The following is an 18,882-nucleotide window of genomic DNA, read 5'->3' on the forward strand; positions in this document are numbered from 1 at the left end:
AAAGGAACTACTTTATTTTTGTACTTCATCTCAGTTGTAGCCAGAGACTGGGAGTATGAAGAGGAGAGAACCTTCGTGGGAGATGGAAAGCTCTATGAACTGGCTTCCCCATAACTTAGGCTAGTACAAAAATCCAATTCAAAATGCTGTCTATCTGCAGATGATAGAGCAGAGAAGCCTCTGATCCTGGTTGGCACAGTCCTCAGGCCACTCTGGGTGCAGGCCCAGTGCAGAAGCTAGTTCAAGTTAATGCCTCCATTTCCACTGGGGAAGCACTTTGCAGAGCCCCTGGGTAAAGCACAGGAGTGAAGAAACAGCTAAGCTGACATTTGCCAGAGACAGGCAGTAACTCTGCACCAGTCACCTTGTAGTTGCCATGACAAAATACTTGAGGCATTTATAAATAGAAAGGTTTGTTTAGCTCATGGACCCGGAAGCCCAAGTTCAAATTCAAGAAACCCTGCTGCTTGAATTATGGCAGGTGTATGTAGTGGAACAAAGTGACAATCTCACAAGCCAGAACAACAAGAAAGAAAACAGAAGACAGAGATCCCACTGTCACCTTCAAGGACATGCCCCAGTGGCCTAAAGACCTTCCATTTGGCTCCTCTCCACAAAGATTTCACTAGCCTTCCAATAGTACCAACCCAAGCACCAAGCCCCTAGATGACATGAACTTTCCTGGTTGAACTCAGAGCTTTCTGTCCCTTATCATTGTCTCATACAGTAACTGTGGGAGCTACGTGGACATGTGCAGTTGCTGAGGAACAAACAACTGAATTTTATTTTTGTTAAGTTGCATTATACAACCATAGAAGATAGGTAACTACCATCGGATAGCTCAGGCCTAGCAAGCTAACTGTCCTGGAGAAAATATGAACATCCTTACAGTCATCCATGTCTCTCAGGCTTACACAGCAGGTGTCTAAGTTGACTCAGCTTTACCATGCCAGTGTAACTCCAGCTATACAGTACAGCTATATAGAATCCAGGTTTTCCTTCCAATAAATCTGCCTCTGAGAGTCTGAATGTTCCTTATTCTGAAAGTATGATATTAGAAAAAAAATCAGTTTTACCTTACACACCCTAGAACTCATGAAGGTAACTGTTTAGTTTCATTTCTATTGTTGTGATTTTTAAAAAACTGACAAAAAGGCAATATAGGGGGGAAAAGGGTATATTTGATTTACACTTCCAGGTTATAGTCTGTCGTTTGGGAAAGTCACAGTAGGAGCTTCAAACTACAAGTCACATCATATCCATAGCCAGAGAGAAAGGACACACATATAATCACTTACTTGTACTCAGCTCAATTACTCTACCCTGACACAATTCAAAACTCCTTGCCGAGGGAACGTTACTGCTCACACTGGACTGGTCCTTCCCACAGCAGTTAACTTAAGATGATCCCCACAGACATGCACACAAGAATACCCAATGTAGACAATCCTTCATCAGGACTCTTCCCAAGTGGTTCCCAGATGTGTCATGTTGGCAACTAAGCTATCCATCACTGCAGATAATCTTAAATACTCTAGAAATAGTTTTGTCCTGTTTCTCCTGTGGTAGAAAAACAATCTTGACAGGCACGGTGAGCATTATCCCTTACCTTCCAGGTGGCCTTGTCTCCAGCCAGTCCCCTCTTCCTCTTAATCCCATTCTTCACTGGACATTAACTGATTCTCTCTTGATTCCCTAACCAACTGTAATGCCATTTCATTTTAACTCTCCTTCTGGCCAAGAGGAAATAATGATGATAGCTGGAAGCTTCCCAGGGCAATGATTATGACAGATATTTAAAGTCCTGAAATAAATTGGTCACACAGAAGTTAACTGATTTTGCAATCCCTGTGATAAGTGTGCAGAAGGAAGTGTGCTGTGGGAATACTGGGAGGCTGGGTCATCTTTTGCTCACTCAACAGCTAGGGCCATATGCCTGCTGTTCTGCAGAAGGTATCTTGCTAATAAGGAGCCACTCAGCTATTACAAGGAAAATTGTAGGCAGAATTTCCCCCGTCCCAGGAGCCACTTCCAAATCACCATACAGAGGCTTATATTAATTGCAAATGCTCAGCAATAGCTCAGGCTTGTTACTAACTAGTTCTTTAACTTAAGTCATTTCTATTCATCTACATGCTGTCCCAAGGCTCGTGGCTTTTACCTCTATCTCATTTTGTGTGTCTTGACTCATTCTTCATGTAGCTGGCAACTCCTCTGACTCCACCCTACCTCACCCCATCATTCTCAGTTTAGCTTTCCCACCTAACTTTATCCTGTTCAGCTACTGGCCAGTCAGCTTGTTTATTAATCCAATCATAGCAACACATATTCACACGGTGTACAAAAGGATTATTCCACAGCAGAAAATGAGTTTGCATTTTTAGTTTGCACTTGCTTTTGTTTTTGTGCTGCCCAGATACCAGTCCTTTATTTTAACAACCCTTGTCTCCTTTCTACTTCACGTATCTCCCAATCCCTCTTCTTCCTGGGAGCAGGTTCTTACAAGTTCATATGAGATGATCAGTACTTTTCAAACTCTGAATTTCTTGTCTTCCTTCCTGCAGCCCCCAATGTCATTCCAGTTATCTTCCTCCATGTTCCATTATCCTTAAAGCATAATCATAGTGGGGAACAGCTTTTTAGTATTCCCCACTGCTTCCTCCCCTCAGCTAAGCCACTTGCACTGCCTGCTCCTAGAAGGAGTGGGGTGCTCTAACTACAGCTGGGGTGGGTGGGGGGGGCAGGAGGGTCTTGTGCTGTTGAATGAGAAGGGTCTATGGGGGAGGCTAGCTCGATTGATAGTTAGGAAAGGAAGATTTTTCAAGCTTCAGCCTCTTGAAATAAAATGATGCTCTTGATTTCCCCTGTCATTTTCACTGCTTAAAATTCTCCCAGTGACGATGATTATAATATAGATTATGAAATCGCAGCAATGCAGCCATTCCCGTCGTGTGGTTATAGCTTATAGGATTCAAACACTGGGACTAGTTGGTGAGGCAATTCTCTCTCTTCTCTTGGTTACACCTAAGCCACTCCCGATTTGTCTTTGCTATTTTTCATCTTGAGGAAACCACTCCCTTGCCAGTTCCCTGGGATGCTCTGGCATTGGGGGATCCACCTGCCTGAAACCAGCCTGACTTTTAGGGAAGAATTCTAGAGCAGGCACCAGGATTGACAAGCCTGTTTCCATGGTACCAAACCACTTCTCTGAAGCCTAGAGGAAATGAGTGTTTTTGTCAAATTCATTTCTGTTTGTTCACATTTAGCCCTGCTGCAGAATATGTGGAAACCTAAGGGAAAGACTTTGAATGAGCCACATGTAAGTCAGAGACCAGGGCCCCAGGGTAGCGCTTGCTCAGCAAATCTGAGGCCCAGTTCTCTGCACCAGTGGCTTTCAGCACTGTGAGTTATCTCAGTTCCTGGCCTCAGACACATACACCAGAGAGTATCCAAGGCTTGCTTTCTATTGGGAAAAGGTTGAGGTACTTCCCAATGCCACAGAAGGAGATTGCTTGGTTGCAACTCACAAGAAGATTCAGTGTTGGCATAGGTGACTGACATCCCTCCTCCAGTGAACATCGAGCAGGAACTACTGCCGCTTGCCACATGTAGCTATAGGCTGGCTGTAGGCGCTTCAGTGGGATGCCTGCCTTGAGGTACTTCTGCTCCTTCGCTAGGGTTCACCAGAGCTTTGAAAATGGGCTTGAACCACTTCATTTTAACTTCTCAGCCTAAACCTGGGTGGAAGGCTAGGGTGTGAGCACCACCTAGTGATAGCAACGTGGAACTAAATTGGCATTTCTTAAGCATGCGAATGATTTTCATTTCCTACAGTTTGGACTGTTCCTATGGGGGTGAGGGATGTTCCTTCCCTCTTACAGCCTGAGCACAGAATCAAAGGTATTTGCATTACTTCTGTCAATAGAATGGAATTAAATAACATCTATAATCAATAACAAACCTGTTCCCCACACCCATTAGAAGACCCCTGTCTGTCATTTTAACTTTCCACACAAAATGATCCTAGGCCTCCGTCGGGATGGCCCGAGGTCCTTCCTGAAAGAGCAGTCAGCTCTATGTTGATTTCTTCATCCCCAGTCTTCCAGGAAGGGATGGCCAGGCCACACTGCCTCCCACAAGCACCTCCACTGATGCATCTTCTCTTTGCTTTACACACTCCTCTTAAGGTACAAGGATAAACTGCACCATGTTTCTGCTGAGCCCCCTGGCTTTGTCGGAGGCCTTATGGTCGGCAGAAGAGGCAGCAGTTGTTACCCCTGAGGAACGGAGTGTCCCTGGGCCACACAAAAGGAAAACTGCTGGGTATTTTGAATGTTTCCAGATCACTAGTGTGTGTTAGAGCTTGTGGGAAGATGACATCCGTTTCTCTTTCTGTGTCTGGCTCCCAACCTCCACACATCACACACCACCACAGCAGTCCTGTAGGCTCAGCTGCTCAGCCTCTGGCTAGTAACTTACCTGATCTCACCATGGTTTGCCCACTGTTTCTTGGATCTTTTAGGCTCCCTGTAAACTCTACCCCCCACCCAATTTGGGACCATATTAGTCACTTTTCACTATGATAAAATGCATGGCAGAAACAACTTAAAGGAGAAGATTATGGTTAGCTCACAGTTTGAGAGGGGGTGCAGGCCAGCATGGCAGGGGAGGCACAGGAGTCTCAAGGGGCTTCTCACACCTGATGGATCAAGAAACAGAAAGCTTGGGCCAGAAGCAGATGCAAGCAGACATTACCTGCAAGGCTAGTGACTCACATCTGCATGCTAGGCCACCATGCCAAAGGCTCTGTACCCTCAGATCTCCAGCTGGGGACCAAGTGTTCAAGAGTCTGCATCTGTGGGAAGTTTCACATTCAAGCCATAGTGAGAATCTTTGTACAATTAAGTGCATTATTATTTAATAATCAATAAGGCGTGCCAGCCCACAGCTGTTTCTAGAAGGTACACAAAGGATGCCTGTGCCTCTGTAGCAAGACTAGTCAACTCCCAGTGAGTCCTTTTGTAGGATCTATGCCTCCATCTATGGAAAATCCCCTACAGAAAGCAGGCTCCCTAAAAGTAGCATTCATGTATGGCATTGCCTGCCTTCTCTGATGGAAGAGAATTAAATTGTCCTGGTTTAATAAACTCTCCTAGAGTCTCATATTCTCTTGAGTCACTATGAAGTAATTGTTCCTTCCCCATTGCTAAGACTAATATTGAATTAAGTCGTTAATAAATTTTTTCCATCTTAAATAATTGGTTCTGTTCCATTATTTCATGATAACAATTTGTTAATGCTAGTGATTATGTAAAACAACCGTGAATCTTTCCAGGGGGTGGATTCCATACCATCCAGCCTGCATCATAGGATTGCTTCCTTGATTCCTCAAATCCTTTTCCCCATTCTGGCTTGGCATTTTCATCCAGATGTCAGCTTGTTGAACTTAATGGCAGATACAGAGCAGCAACACAGTGAAGCAACATTCTTTTCTTTTTTACAAGCTTGTTAAAAAACACCAGTTATAAGTAAGCATGGCTCATATCTCCTGGCCCTTCTTCTTAGACCTTTAAGATGAAAGAAGAGATTCTTGTGAGGCATGTGGGCTGTCTTTGAGGTGACTTTTGTGTCTCAGCATGACTGGAGATTATTAGAATCACGGGGACCAAAGCAATGCCCACACCATTAGCTACATTCACCATCTGGCCTGGATACCTAGGTTGCCCCTCAGCCTCTGTCTTAGTGGATCCATAGGTCTCTGCCTCTATGGGAAGTATTTCTCAAAGATCACCATGCTTAGAGAAGCTGTGAAAACATTTCTGTGGCTTTCTGCCTCCTGAACAGGTACACCCTTTGTGGTCCTATGAAACCTATGTGGGCAGAAAAGTGTGTCATGAAAAAAGGTCCAAAATCAGAGCCTGGCCTGAGTCCTGGAATCAGTTTGACAATAGGTCACTAACCCCAGAAACTATTTCTGGTTTCCACAGGACATGGGCAACCAACTGTGCCCAGGATCTGCAAACAGTTTGATACCATTGTATTCACTTGTCTTAAGATCACTTTCTGTGTGAGATGCTGAGGAGTGCTGATCCCCCCATTTCTGGTTATGATAAAACCTCTCCCCTGGGAACAAAAGGAGGCAGTTAAAAGGACAATGTTGAGTATGGGAAATGTCAAGTGCTTACATTGAATCTGAGATGTGCAGAAATTTCACTGGTGTCACCTAAAGGATCAACATTTAAAGTACCTGCCAAGTTCCTATGTCCCCTTGTAGACCTAAATTCTATGATGTGTCCTGTCTTGTTTTCCAAAGTAGAGTCATCTCTCTCAGTCCCCCCATTTTGAGGACAGACACTGAAGAGTGGCCTTGCTTCTCCTTCTCACCCATATCCACCCCAATCTTCACACAACTTATTCTTTCACTATGAGTAGCCAAAGACTACAGAAAGAGCTTGCCCACGGATGCCTGACATTCCAGCCCAACCATGAATGCTACCGTGCCATCAGCGAGCGCCGAAGCTTTATGTGCATGTGTGTGCACACCTCTAACCACCTTTCTTTTCTATGTTTTCACAGTTCATTTATGATGAAAAAGTTTCTTGGTAAGTACCTTTTTGTCCCTTCTAATTGTCCCTTTTTGATGATGCAGAGCCAAATGATTGTAGATTGGAGCTGAGGTTTTAAAAAAGGATTGGGCAACAAGATAGCTCAGCAGGTAAAGGCACTTGCTGCCTGGGTTTAATCTCTGGAAAGCACATGATGAAGGGAGAAAACTGACTCCCATAAGTTCTCTGACCTCCACACCTGGCGCACACACACACACACACACACACACACAAATAAGTAAATAAATCTAATTTAGAAAAGGAAGGAACAACAACTTGGAACAACCAGAATTTCTTAGAGTCTGCCCATCGCCCCTCAACAAAGACATCAAATTACCTTTTTCCTAGCTTTTCCCTTGGCTGGGGTGATGGAATTCATATCTTCATAACTAGATACTTTATTGTAGAGGTTAGATGTTGTCAATTTTCTGTGCTCTTCTGTATTCAGCCATAGCTGGACCATGGTTGTGGTTTGGTTAATCTTTTTATATTCATGTCAGTCAGCTTTCCATTTACTATAGCAAAGTAACATAGATGATCAACTTATAAAGAAAAAAAAGTTCATTTTTACAACCAATTTGAAAGGTTTCAGTCCATGTTCTGCTGGCACATAATGGTAAAAGGAAATTTTTGGCAAAAACAAAACCATTCACCCCATGGCCAGAAAGCAAGGAGAAGAGGGGGTCCCACTGTTTCCTTCAGGGACCCACTCCTAATTACCCAAAAACCTCTTCAGGTTTTCACCAATTCCCAGAAGCTTCAAGCTGGGAATCAATTCTTTAATACTCTGGCCATTGGGGGAACATTCCAAAACTCTGTGACATCTTAGAAGTCAAGATTCAAACACATCATGGACACTTATCCCATTAACATGTTGCTGAGACTCTAAAGGGAATCCCATGGCTCCGACTCTGTGGTGATTTTGATAGAAGATGCTGTTCAATTAAATATATGGAGGGATATTTGCATTTTGACCAGCTGTCTAAACCCCCATTCTTGAAATGAGATCTGAGCAAATCCAATATGTTTGAAATGGAAATATAAATCGGGTGTTCTATGCATTCTTGTTATAGTTCTTTCCCCAAATGTTTGATCTATATAAGTAGAAGAAAATGAAAAACTTCTTAGAAATAGGAATGGCTCTGTAGCTAGAAGCTTCCATAGTATTACCTTTAGTTAGGAATGAACTAGAAAAAAAGGCAGAGAATTCCTGTGGCTTCGCTTTCAGCAAAATGTTCTCAGTTTTGTTCTAACCCTTCATTGGGGCCTGTGCCTCTGTCTGAGAATAGCTCTCCGGTTTCCAGAACTTGAGGGTGACAACAACCTACCTCAGTGATGAGAACTGTCATAAGGTAGCTATGCCAGCACGTAGAGGCATGTTGTTGACTTCCTTTAAGACTTATCTGTATGTTCCTTTAAAAAATATAGCTTGTAAAATGTTTGGAAACCCAATTATTAAAAATTCAGACTACAATAAAGTATATGTATATATATACATATATATATATAGTATTTTTTAGAAAAGACCCATGCTCTCCATACTGAAGATAGATAGGTAGATAGATAGATAGATAGATAGATAGATAGATAGTCTTTTTAAGTCATCGTGATCAAAAGCCTGAAGGGAGTTGGAAAGGCTAGGAGCACCCCAGGTCTGCTAATGCTGTGCTAGAGGGCAGCACATCAGAGTCACTGCTGGAAATGGCTATCCCAGGGTGGGGAGCTCTCACTTGTGCACTCCCAGCATTGCATTGACCCATGGAAGGGAGAGATGAATGCAGACACCCTGATAAACCAGCTTTGGTTGGTATCTTCACAGAAATCTTAAGATACCTAACATGTCTTAGAGCTAGAAAAGGGAGTTAGTTTCCTCTTCATCTCAAAGATGTCATAGTCACTGTTCTATTGCTGTGGTGAAACACTATGACTAAGGCAACTCTTATAAGAGAAAGCATTTAATTGAGGTTTGCTTATAGTTTCAGAGGTTTAGTCCATTATTGTCATGGCAGGAATCATGGTGGCATGCAGGTAAACATGGTAGCTGAGAGTTCTACATCTGGACCTGAAGGCAGGGGGAAGAAAACAGAGAGGCACTGGGCTTCCCTTGGGATTTTGAACATACCCCCTACCCTGTGACACACTTCCTCCAATAAGGCCACACCTACTCCAACAAGGCCACACCTCCTATTCAGTCTCAAGTAGGAAGTAACACTCCCTAATGACCAAGCATTCAAATATATGAGTCTATGGAGCACCATTCCTAGTCAAACCCCCACAAAAGGCTTCTATCTATCTATCTATCTATCTATCTATCTATCTATCTATCTATCTATCTGTATCTGTCTCTCTCTCTCTCTGTGTGTGTGTGTGTGTGTGTGTGTGTGTGTGTGTGTGTGTGTGTGTGATGTTAGGTAAACTTATGCTATGATAAAGCCCAAATCCTGTTACAGGGGATTCTAGATTCTGCAAAGGAACATGCCATAAGTGCCTACAATCTGAACAACAACAGTCCTGTACATGGAGTCAGGAGTGTGGAGACAGGAAGGCCACAGGGGCATGAGTTACAAAGAAAATGTGACTTGATGCTAGCCTTGGGGGTGTCTTTGCTTCCAAAGATCTGAGACAAGGGCTCCCAGGGCCCAGAGTCCCATCATTCTCAGAGTTCTGGCCTGTTGTATAATCACTGTTATTGCATGCATGGGCTGGCAGAAAGAATTTCTCATTGAGTGAGGCCAAGAATTAAAATCTGCACCACTGACCCTTTACTTCTCTGGGGCTTCCAGGAATATTAATTCCTCATTTCAGGGATGCAAAATATATTGAACTTGAAGATGCTTTTTGCTGTTTGCTTCTCCTGTCTTCCTACCTACCAAGTACTGATTGTCCTTGATGGGTGTAGGCGGGAGCTGATCTCTTTGTCTTTAAAATCAGACTATTCAGAGTGTACAGTGAAAGCACAGCCAGGTGGTGGTGACACCTCACAGGCTGAGTTCCACCCTTGCTACAGGATAGTCCAGCAGCTCCTAGAGAGGTTAAGGACAGGTGCTTAACTCACTTCACATCTTCAGAAGGAAACCGATTGCAACTGTGTTGATTTTGAAATGAGTGCTCTTTAGGAAATGAATATTGCCAAATACAAATGCAGTAGTTCCTAGGGTTTGTAAAGAATTGGTTTCAGGACTTCTGAGGATACCAGAATCTATTGTTCCAGTCCATATGTAAAGTGTCATGGTATTTACACACCTTCTTCTTCTTTAAGACACCTCCAGATTACTAATACCCAATGCAATGCAAATGCTGTTTAAATAGCAGAGTAGAAGTGTTCTCATGCATTGCACAGTGTTACACTAGATTGTTCAGGGAATTGTCTTTGTTTAATTTCCCATTGCTGTGATAAAATACCCTGACAAAAGTAACTTTTGAGAGAAATGGGCTTATTTTAGCTTACAGTTCCAGTACAGGCTTGCAGGGAAGTCATAGCTCAGAATCCTAAGAGTATTGATCACATTACATCTGCAGTTGGAAGCAGAGGGCAATGAATGAATGCATTCTAGTGTTAAGCTCACTTTCTCCATTCTTATGCAGTGCAGGATCTACTGTCCAGAGAATGATGCCACCCACAGTAGGCATCTCTTCTCTTCAGATAATCTTCCTCACAGGCATGCCCAGAGGCCAACCTAGATATCCTTTCCAGGTGATTCTAGATTGTGTCAAATTGATACTACAAGTAACCATGACAGGAATGATGATTTTTTAAAAAGCATCTATCTGTATATGTTCAGTAAAGCTAGAAATTTTTAAAAAATATTTTCAACCTGTAGTTGGTTGAATTACAGATGTAGAACCTGCAGACAAGCATGGCTAACTATATACAAAGCAAGGTATCCTGCTGTACCTGAATGAGATTCCTTTACCATTTCTAAAGCCCATTGTGCCATATGTTCATGTTCAGCCAAGAAGTGAGAGCCAGCAATCAGTTGGGAGTCTTTTAGTAGAAGATTATTTTTAAAAAAAACAAACCAACCAACATGTATCTCAGATGCACCATGGATGTTTCTACAACCCTTTCCCTAATAGTCCTAAAATGATTCCTGAGAGTCTAGCCATCACATCTGTATTAAAGACAAAATGGAAGAATAAGAGGCTTTAGTGCCTTTCTGAGACCTTTCAGTCTTATATATCTTTGGTAATATGATGACCAGACCAGGACTAGCAATTACAACTTCAGGGCAATCGCTACTGATCCTATGAACCGAAGGTGGGATTTATCTTTCTTGAGGTCATCTGTTGCCTCAGTACAGTAGAGTTCTATTCCTAGGCAAGGAATGGGGACAACTTTCTATTAAATAGTATTCCCAAAGACACTTAAAACTGAAAACATGAGAGACCCATCTGTTAGGTCATCCTGCCGGACAAGACCTGTGGATCCTTGATAGCAGGTCAGCCAGGGTCACAGTGTCAGAAGGAAGCTGAAATGTTTGTCACAATTCCGAAGACTAGAGGAGAAACTAAAATATCCAGAGTGGTGTTCTGATTTCTTTCTGTGAGTGCAAGTTGTGACTATGGAGGACAGAAGTAGCTCTAGGAAATGATCTAAGAACACCTCCTGCTCTACCTGGAGGCCTGCAAGGAACTGGACCAACATGGAGCTGGAGACGGTGCTGGCCTGCAGGGTCTCACTGGCTGGTGAACAGTGGATGTGTTATCTGAGGTCATTTGGGGATGCTCACAGCATTAAGGAAAGGTGTATGTAGAGAGAACCATGAAGATTCCTGGTGATCAGCTAAGCAAAGGAGCCAAGGAAATGGTGGGAGGCCACAGAAGCCTCAACAGCCCAGTGTGTTAGCCGGGGAAAGGCCTTGGCAAGCCCACAAAGGACACCAGCAGTGTAGACAAGAATCAGGCCTCCCATCCTTGGGTAATCCTGAAAAATGGCCAACAGCCAGCTTAAGAAGGGCTTGCTTTAAGGGAAAACTCAAAGAAGGGGAAAGATAATAGGTAAAAGCGTTTAGAAAGTACTGGGTTCTAAGCTGTGCATCATGGCCCATACCTGTGATCCCAGCACTCTGGAGGTTGAGGTAGAAAGGGTTTGAATTTGAGGACACTCTAGGGTACAATATGACCAAAATGATAAAGAGAGAAAAAGGAAGAGAAAGACGATAAAGAACTGGTCACTGAATTTGGTCCTCTCCCAGGGATCTTACACTGTATCTATTAAAATGAACCTTTATTTAGAGTGACTTAACCATGAAGTTCCTTTCACATCTATGCCTGCTAAGGAGTAGTGCAGTGGGAGTCAGACTACAGGCACCTTCCTGGATTTGAAACCAAGACCTATGGCTGAACCCAGGACAGTCGGGATGCCCAAAGACCTCTCACACCCCAAGTGCTTTCTGCTTGGGTAAATCCATGCTAGTAAAATCATTCTTAAGGAGGCATGAGAGAGCTCTGGATGGGCATGGGGTTTTCATGGCCACTTTAGTTAGACTGTATTGGTTGTATAAAATAATGGGCTTCATTATTACTTTCCCATACAGGTATATCATATACTTTGATGACATTCATCCCATTATAATCCGTATGCCCCCCCATTTTGCTTTCCATTGCCCTCTTCCTGTTAGTTTCACTTCTACTTTTATGTCTTATTTTTCATCTATATTCCACATGTGAGAAAAAACATGATATTCATCTTTTTGAGTATGGCTATTTTTCTCGATATGACCTCTAGTCTTATCCAATTTGCCTGCAAACAATACAATTATATTCATGTTTATGGATTAATTATCTTCATACATATGCATATACATATGCATATATACATGTGCACCACAACTTCTTTATCTATTCTTCTGCTGGTGGACAGCTGGCTGGTTTCCAAGCCTGAGTGAGCAGGTATCTCTGTTGTACCCTACTGTATCCTAACCCCTTGTCCAGGCAAAACCGCCTGAATTTCCCCATCATTTCCATTTTATAAATGTAACAGCACACCTCCCAGTATATTCTTTATATAACAGATCATGCAATTTCTCTGGGATCAAAGAAAGACTAAGGGACCTGGAACTTTCTCCCCAGACATCTCCAGGCCCCTTCTCTCCAAACCAAACATGCTCCTTCAACTAGTTTAGTCCTGCACTAAACAGGGGTCCAAAAACCAAGTCTCCTGAGCTTTAGCTGGACATTACTAAATAAAGAAAATGAAAATCCTAAGAGGCGAGGATGGACACTCCTGTTAGCTCAGTTGTTTGCCTTTCTTTCTCTTGACTGTGTTACCTCTTACCCTTTTTTTCTTGGTTTGGGCTTTCTATTTTTATGTTTTTGGGTGCAGCATCTCCTCCGTAGCCCAAACTGACCTAGAACTCACAAGGTAGTACACTTTCAGGGATTGTAGGCACAAGCCACTGTCCCCCACACCCAGCTCACTCTCACTCAGTCTTACTCTTCCTAGTATCTTCTTACTGTCTTGCTGTCCTCGACTCCACCTGATTCTCTCCGTGACTCTCCTTATCTCTGTGTCTTTCTTCTCCCTGCCTCTTTCTGGCCACAACCCTCTGCATCCAACCCCTCTCCCAGCCCCCACCACTACCACTACCACTACCACTACCCAGTCCCTGATCAGTTCCTCTGGTGTGTCTGCTCTTAGTAAGTAGATCTGGATCTGGGTAATCCTAGTGGGTAATTAAACCACAGCAGACTTCTGCAAGCACTTGTATGCTCAAGGGCCTGCCATTTTCCATAGAGTTCTTTGTGGTAAGCAAATAGCAGAGCTTCCTCTTCCCTTCAGGTGAGAAGGAAAAAAATCTATGCAACATAAAACACTTGCATAGACTAGGTATGTGTGTAACTAATCTGCCTTGTCATCCTGGCCATGGACATCAGATGCCTCCAGCACCAACTGAATGATAGGGCTTAGCTGCTGGGCTTACCTTCTCTAACTGTACTTTGTCCTGTGCAGGTGGGAATCTCTAGTCCTTGTGCTGATGTATCTCATCTATATCGTCATCATGAAGTAAGTAAATCACTTGCAGTGTCGTGTAAGAATGTAGAAAGAGGAGTGGGGGTGGGCGGGCTGACTCATACCCAGTGTCCACCACCATACACTCAGTGACTGTTGGGAATCTCTATCATTTTGATTAGGAATCATAAAAAATGACCATTTGACTCAGAGTTGATGACAAACATCAACACTTCCATATTTCATTAAGAATTCTCTGGAACCTGCCTCTCTCTTCAGGATCTGGCAGCCATGTTTCTAGCTTTTATTAGAATGAAGATAAAACCCAACTAGTTGTATTTCTATACTGGGTGTGGAAAGATAGAATGAGAACTAACTAAGTGCCTGAAACCATACAGACTTCCATTACTTCAGATGTATCAACCATCTGTTGCTGCATAGCAAATTGTCCCAGAACTTACAAATATGTATTATCTAAGAATTAGAAATCCCCGAGCTACTTCACTGGGGGGATCCTGGCTGAGTTTCTCACGAGACCGCATGTTTGACATTGGCTAGGGCTGATGTCCTGAAGTTGACTGAGGCTGCTTGAATCTGCCTTGGAGATGGCACATGCCCAAGCAGGGAAGATGATGCTGCCAGCTCCTGAAAGGCTCAGTTTCTCACATGAACTTCCCCCGTGACTGCTTGAGTGGCTTCCTATAGTACTGCTTATTGTTCTCTAAGGAAAAAAAGCACATTTTTTAACTTGATGCTTTGAGTCCCCACATAGTATCCTGAGATGAGGAGCTTATAAATAGGGCAGAGATCACATCCCTGTGGAACTGTCTGTCTCTTGAACTCGGCCATCCTTTCCATTCCCCCGGTGTATGTAACCATTCCCTCCATTCCCCAAGTGTATGCAACCACCTCTAGGAGAAGAAAACTAGAGAACTTTCAGCACTTGCCAGCTTGGACATGCCAGACAGCAGTCTAGGACAGACACAGTATTATTTTTTTCTGATGATATGTGGAAAAGAGATAATTTGCACCACCAGGGTCTGAGAGTCTTGCTAGGAGAACCAGTTTGAATGAAGCCAAGCATCACATGAGCAGTGAAATCGGGTGCTGTCTTGACTGGTGTCCAGGGTGGGCCATAAGCAGCTCACTGCCCATCTATTCAATATGGCATCCAGCATTTACTGGAGGAGCTGTCCAGTGGTCAGCTCTGGATCCTCTCACTGGGCTTGGCATTTCTAGAGTAAGACCTCTCTATGGCATATCCTGGTTTGGGATTGCTACAAAGAACTTGATGAGGGAGCCAGAAGTCACACATCATGTAACTAATTACCTTTCACTATAAATACTAATCAGTGATCTCCCAGGAAAACCGTAGCTGACCTAAAAGACTTTCTCTGGCCTCCAAAGAGAAAGCCCTAAGGTGGAGCTTCCAATGAAGTCAGTGCCACAATGGGAATGTATTCATTGATTCTCACCACTTCCATGCATGGCATCTTTCCAATTATTTCACCTTCTTAAAAAGTCTTTTGGAAGCTCTAAGTTTGGGTTCCTACAATCAGAAGTCCTCTTCTTTTTGAGAGGCTGATCCTGTGATGTTCCAGGATCGCCATACAGTGTCTCTTCTGGGCTCAAATCCTGGTTTTGATGGTTATCTGTACCATCATGAATTTAATGGGGGCTTTGCAAAATGATGTGGTCTTCAAACACAGATGGGATCTAAAGAGAGGAGATCTCAGGAATTTTGCTAGCAGGCTTTCTATAGTCACTACACCCTTTCCCCTATTACTGTAGCCACAAGTGGCAGGTCAAACATGTAGACCTTAATGAAACAAGCGAACCTCTACCCCAAGTCACACTACATAGAGCAGCTAAGGAGGTTTGTTTCTGCCAAGGCCTCAGCTTTCCCACCATTCCAGATGTTCAAACCAGCAGGACACAAATAAAACTGCAAATAACAGCTCCTGCTCTCATGGAATTCTCTGCATAATTCCATCCCACGTTCTAAATTGAAATCTCTGCTCTTTAGCCGTCCCTCTCTGCAATCAGAGGCTATGATCATTGGGTTTTATAAAATGTGATTTATAAAATTGCATGCTTCACAATAAAATAGCTTCAGGGTGCAAGCACAAAATTTAAAACATTCAATTAAAAATATAAAACAGAGCCACAGCCATGGAAGGAGAAAAAAAAGCATATATTAGACTCTTCAGCTGCCTCCTGAGTAGACAGCTTTAAAATGACTTTAAACATTCTGTCTGAAAATTCAAAAGCCATTTTGACTGGCCAGATAGTTAGAAACATTCCATGCTATGTGGCACATGCAGCCTTGGCAAAGACTGAGCTTTACTCACCCTGGTCACTTCTCTGGGATGAATTTTGTAGATGAGGCCATATGGTCTTGTGGGTACGAGTTAAGTACTTCTCATGCACCCCTAGGAGCAGTTCTCACCAGCCGCTGAGTAGCCTTGGGAATGAGGCTAAATTACTCAGCCATTTAATCTTGGTTTCCTCCTCTGCAAAATAAAAATGAATAATAGTTCATGCTTCAATGGGTTCTTTACCAGGACAGGGTGTAACCAGTTAGTTAGCAGTGTAATATCTGGCTTAAAGAAAGCCATCACTGAACATTAAATTTTTTAGAAGCTTTCATTGTATGGTACTGTTATCCTGTTATTAAAACACCAATGAATTAATAAGATGCTACTATCCTTTGAGAGCAAAAACTTGTGCAAGTTGGCACCTTCATGGGGAAAATAGTTTCTGAGTTAAGATAACACACTGCTTCCAGGTAGATATGATGGAGTAGGTTCTAATTCCAGCACTTCTGAGGCAGGAGGATTGCAAGCCCAGAGTAAAGTGTTCTACATAGAACATTCCAGATTACCATGGGAATACACAGTGAGACCTTGAAAGGAAAAAAAAGCCAATGCTTTTCTCCCTGTCATAGGGAGAGGTAGTCACACTGAACCTAAAAAGCCTTTCTATATATAAGCCTTTGAATATAAGCAAATATCAACAGAATGACAAGCCCCACATGTCCATCCTCAGCCCGCAAGCCATCAGCCCAACCTTGTTCCGTGTGGACCTGTTTCCCTCCCTCCATATATAATTTTGAAACCCAGGCATCATTTTGTGGTTCATCCATGAATATGTCAGCATGTGTTTCTAAAAGGACTAATCTTTATCCTAGCCACAATTATTATTGCACCTAAAATGAATGCCAATTCCTCAATCTCCCAAATACCCACTCAGTAGTTCAGCTTCCAAAACTTATCTATCTGTCCTACTTTTCAGTTTTCTTTGGGACTCATAAATATTATAAATGTTTTTCCAGTTGGAATCCAAAGGAATGGTGTTTAAAATTACTATAGTTGGGAGCTGCATGCTTTGGAGCTCTTTCCACCTATAACCACTCCCCTGAGCGGGGTGTGTGTGTGTGTGTGTGTGTGTGTGTGTGTGTGTGTGTCCTTACAGGTTACAGCTTATTCTTAGGCAGAGTTTAGTTGTTAGCCTACAGAGATGCCCATGGTTTGAAAACTGTTACTGCATTCCACTTCCATGACATAGTAAAGCCAGTTCCTTTACTCTCTGTGTCCTGTATGTCCACGTTTGGTTTGAATCAGGCTCAGCTGTGTTGACATGACTTATACCATCAGGAGGCATGTCTTGGTCGCCTTCCTCTCTGTGGTGGTGGCAGCCATTGATGCTAAACATCTGGAGCCATTACTTCACAAAGGTTACTACAATATAGTAGCGCTCTGATTCTATCCCACTTAAGAATCCCAAGAATCTAGAGTTGGCTGTCTGGGTTTCTTTTCAGAGCCTACCTATATCACTCTTGATTGGTTTCCTGTTTTCCCTTGTGCCAAAAAGGAACAGCCGCAGGCTCCAGAGAATTCAAGAAGGGGTCCATGAGAAAGAAGGTTCAAATGCAGAGCACACCCACCCATCCCCACCATACCACACCCTGTCTCTGTCAGGTAGTTGGAAAGTTCCCACAGTCAATGCCCCCACTGAGGCACTGACTGAAAAGCAGGGCACAAGAATATAGCAAGAGGGGACTGTCAGGAGCAAAAGGAATGAGGGACAGAATGAAGTAGGTTTTATGTGGTTTCTTGTCCAGCCTGAATTCCAGTAGGAGACTGGAAGTCAAGTTGGTTGGAGGTGCAGCTTCAGGAGATAGTACCATGGCCAATAAGCATTAAGATCTGTGAGTGAGAGAAAGCACAATAGTGAACCAAGGTGCTCTGTAAACCCTGTCTCTGCCTTTGCCCTTGAGAATTCCTCTGGGAAACGTCAGAGTAAAGGGAACAGAATGTTTTCCTGCCCAAACCATCCTAGCAACCTGAAAATACTGCTTCCCTCCAAAGCTAGTCTACCAGGGCGTGCCAAAGGCACTGCTTGGTGTTTCCTCACCATCACTCTAGAGCACTAGAGTCCAGAGCATTATCATAAAGCCACAAACCAACCAAACCTGGAGTGAAGGCACACAGTAACAGCAATACTAGCAATAAAATCTCTGACTGCAGGAAGCCAAAGTAGAGCTAGATAACCAGGCAACTGTAGCATGTAGACCATGATAATCAGACGCAGGGCCTCACCAGCTGGGAAGATCTCAGAGAGGATGCTGTGGAATCCAGGAAAAGGAGAATGTAGATGCTGATAGAATCTCTCCATTTATTCTTGCTCAGATACAATGCGTGCATACATCAGTGCTTCGAAAGGAGGACGAAGGGTGCTGGGAACATGGTCAATGGATTGGCCAACAATGCTGAAATCGATGACAGCAGCAACTGTGACGCCACTGTGGTGCTACTTAAGAAAGGTAAATAGCAGATGCTGGGCCCAGGATGGGTGCCGCAGTGTGACTCTGTCCACCTAGCACATAGCCACAGCCAGACATTGCAGCTGACCCTGAGAAAACAGAGAAGAGCCAGCTCTCCTGCCTTGTCTCATGGGCCATGCCTGGACCATTGACATTCCCAGGGAACCCATTCTGTGAAGGTTTTATGGGAGCATGGGGCCCAGCAGAGCCAGGACAGAAGACCATGGATTTTAAGGTAATGGATTAAGGTTGTGTGACCATGAAAAGTGACTTAACCTCTCTGAGCCTGAGAGGTGGACATCATTTCTTTAATGAGTAGGTCAGCTAACTATGCAGAAGAACTAACACAATGCTTCATAGTGACGGGCATTACTGGTTATTATCACATATGTCCAAGTTCTGTTTCAGACTACATTAACTCAGATTCCAAGCTACAGAAGGAGAGAAAAAATACCTTTGTTTTCAAAGTAATTCTTCTATTTAATAGGCTCTTTAAAAGA

General features: G+C 43.3%; 1 protein-coding gene across 2 annotated transcripts in view; it reads left to right on the top strand.

The window, feature by feature from the left end:
• The window catches only part of Slc24a3 (solute carrier family 24 member 3), a 490,244-nt gene that overhangs the window by 433,108 nt on the left and 38,254 nt on the right, over positions 1-18,882 (top strand). For both annotated transcript variants that reach the window (XM_040746432.1, XM_040746431.1), the window contains 3 exons: positions 6,577-6,602; positions 13,558-13,611; positions 18,249-18,382. In XM_040746432.1, the coding sequence (XP_040602366.1) occupies positions 6,577-6,602; positions 13,558-13,611; positions 18,249-18,382 (214 nt within the window). The remainder of the gene's footprint in view (positions 1-6,576; positions 6,603-13,557; positions 13,612-18,248; positions 18,383-18,882) is intronic.

Source organism: Mesocricetus auratus, unplaced genomic scaffold (assembly GCF_017639785.1).
Source record: "Mesocricetus auratus isolate SY011 unplaced genomic scaffold, BCM_Maur_2.0 Super-Scaffold_100004, whole genome shotgun sequence".
In the NCBI taxonomy this organism is placed as follows: Eukaryota; Metazoa; Chordata; class Mammalia; order Rodentia; family Cricetidae; genus Mesocricetus; species Mesocricetus auratus.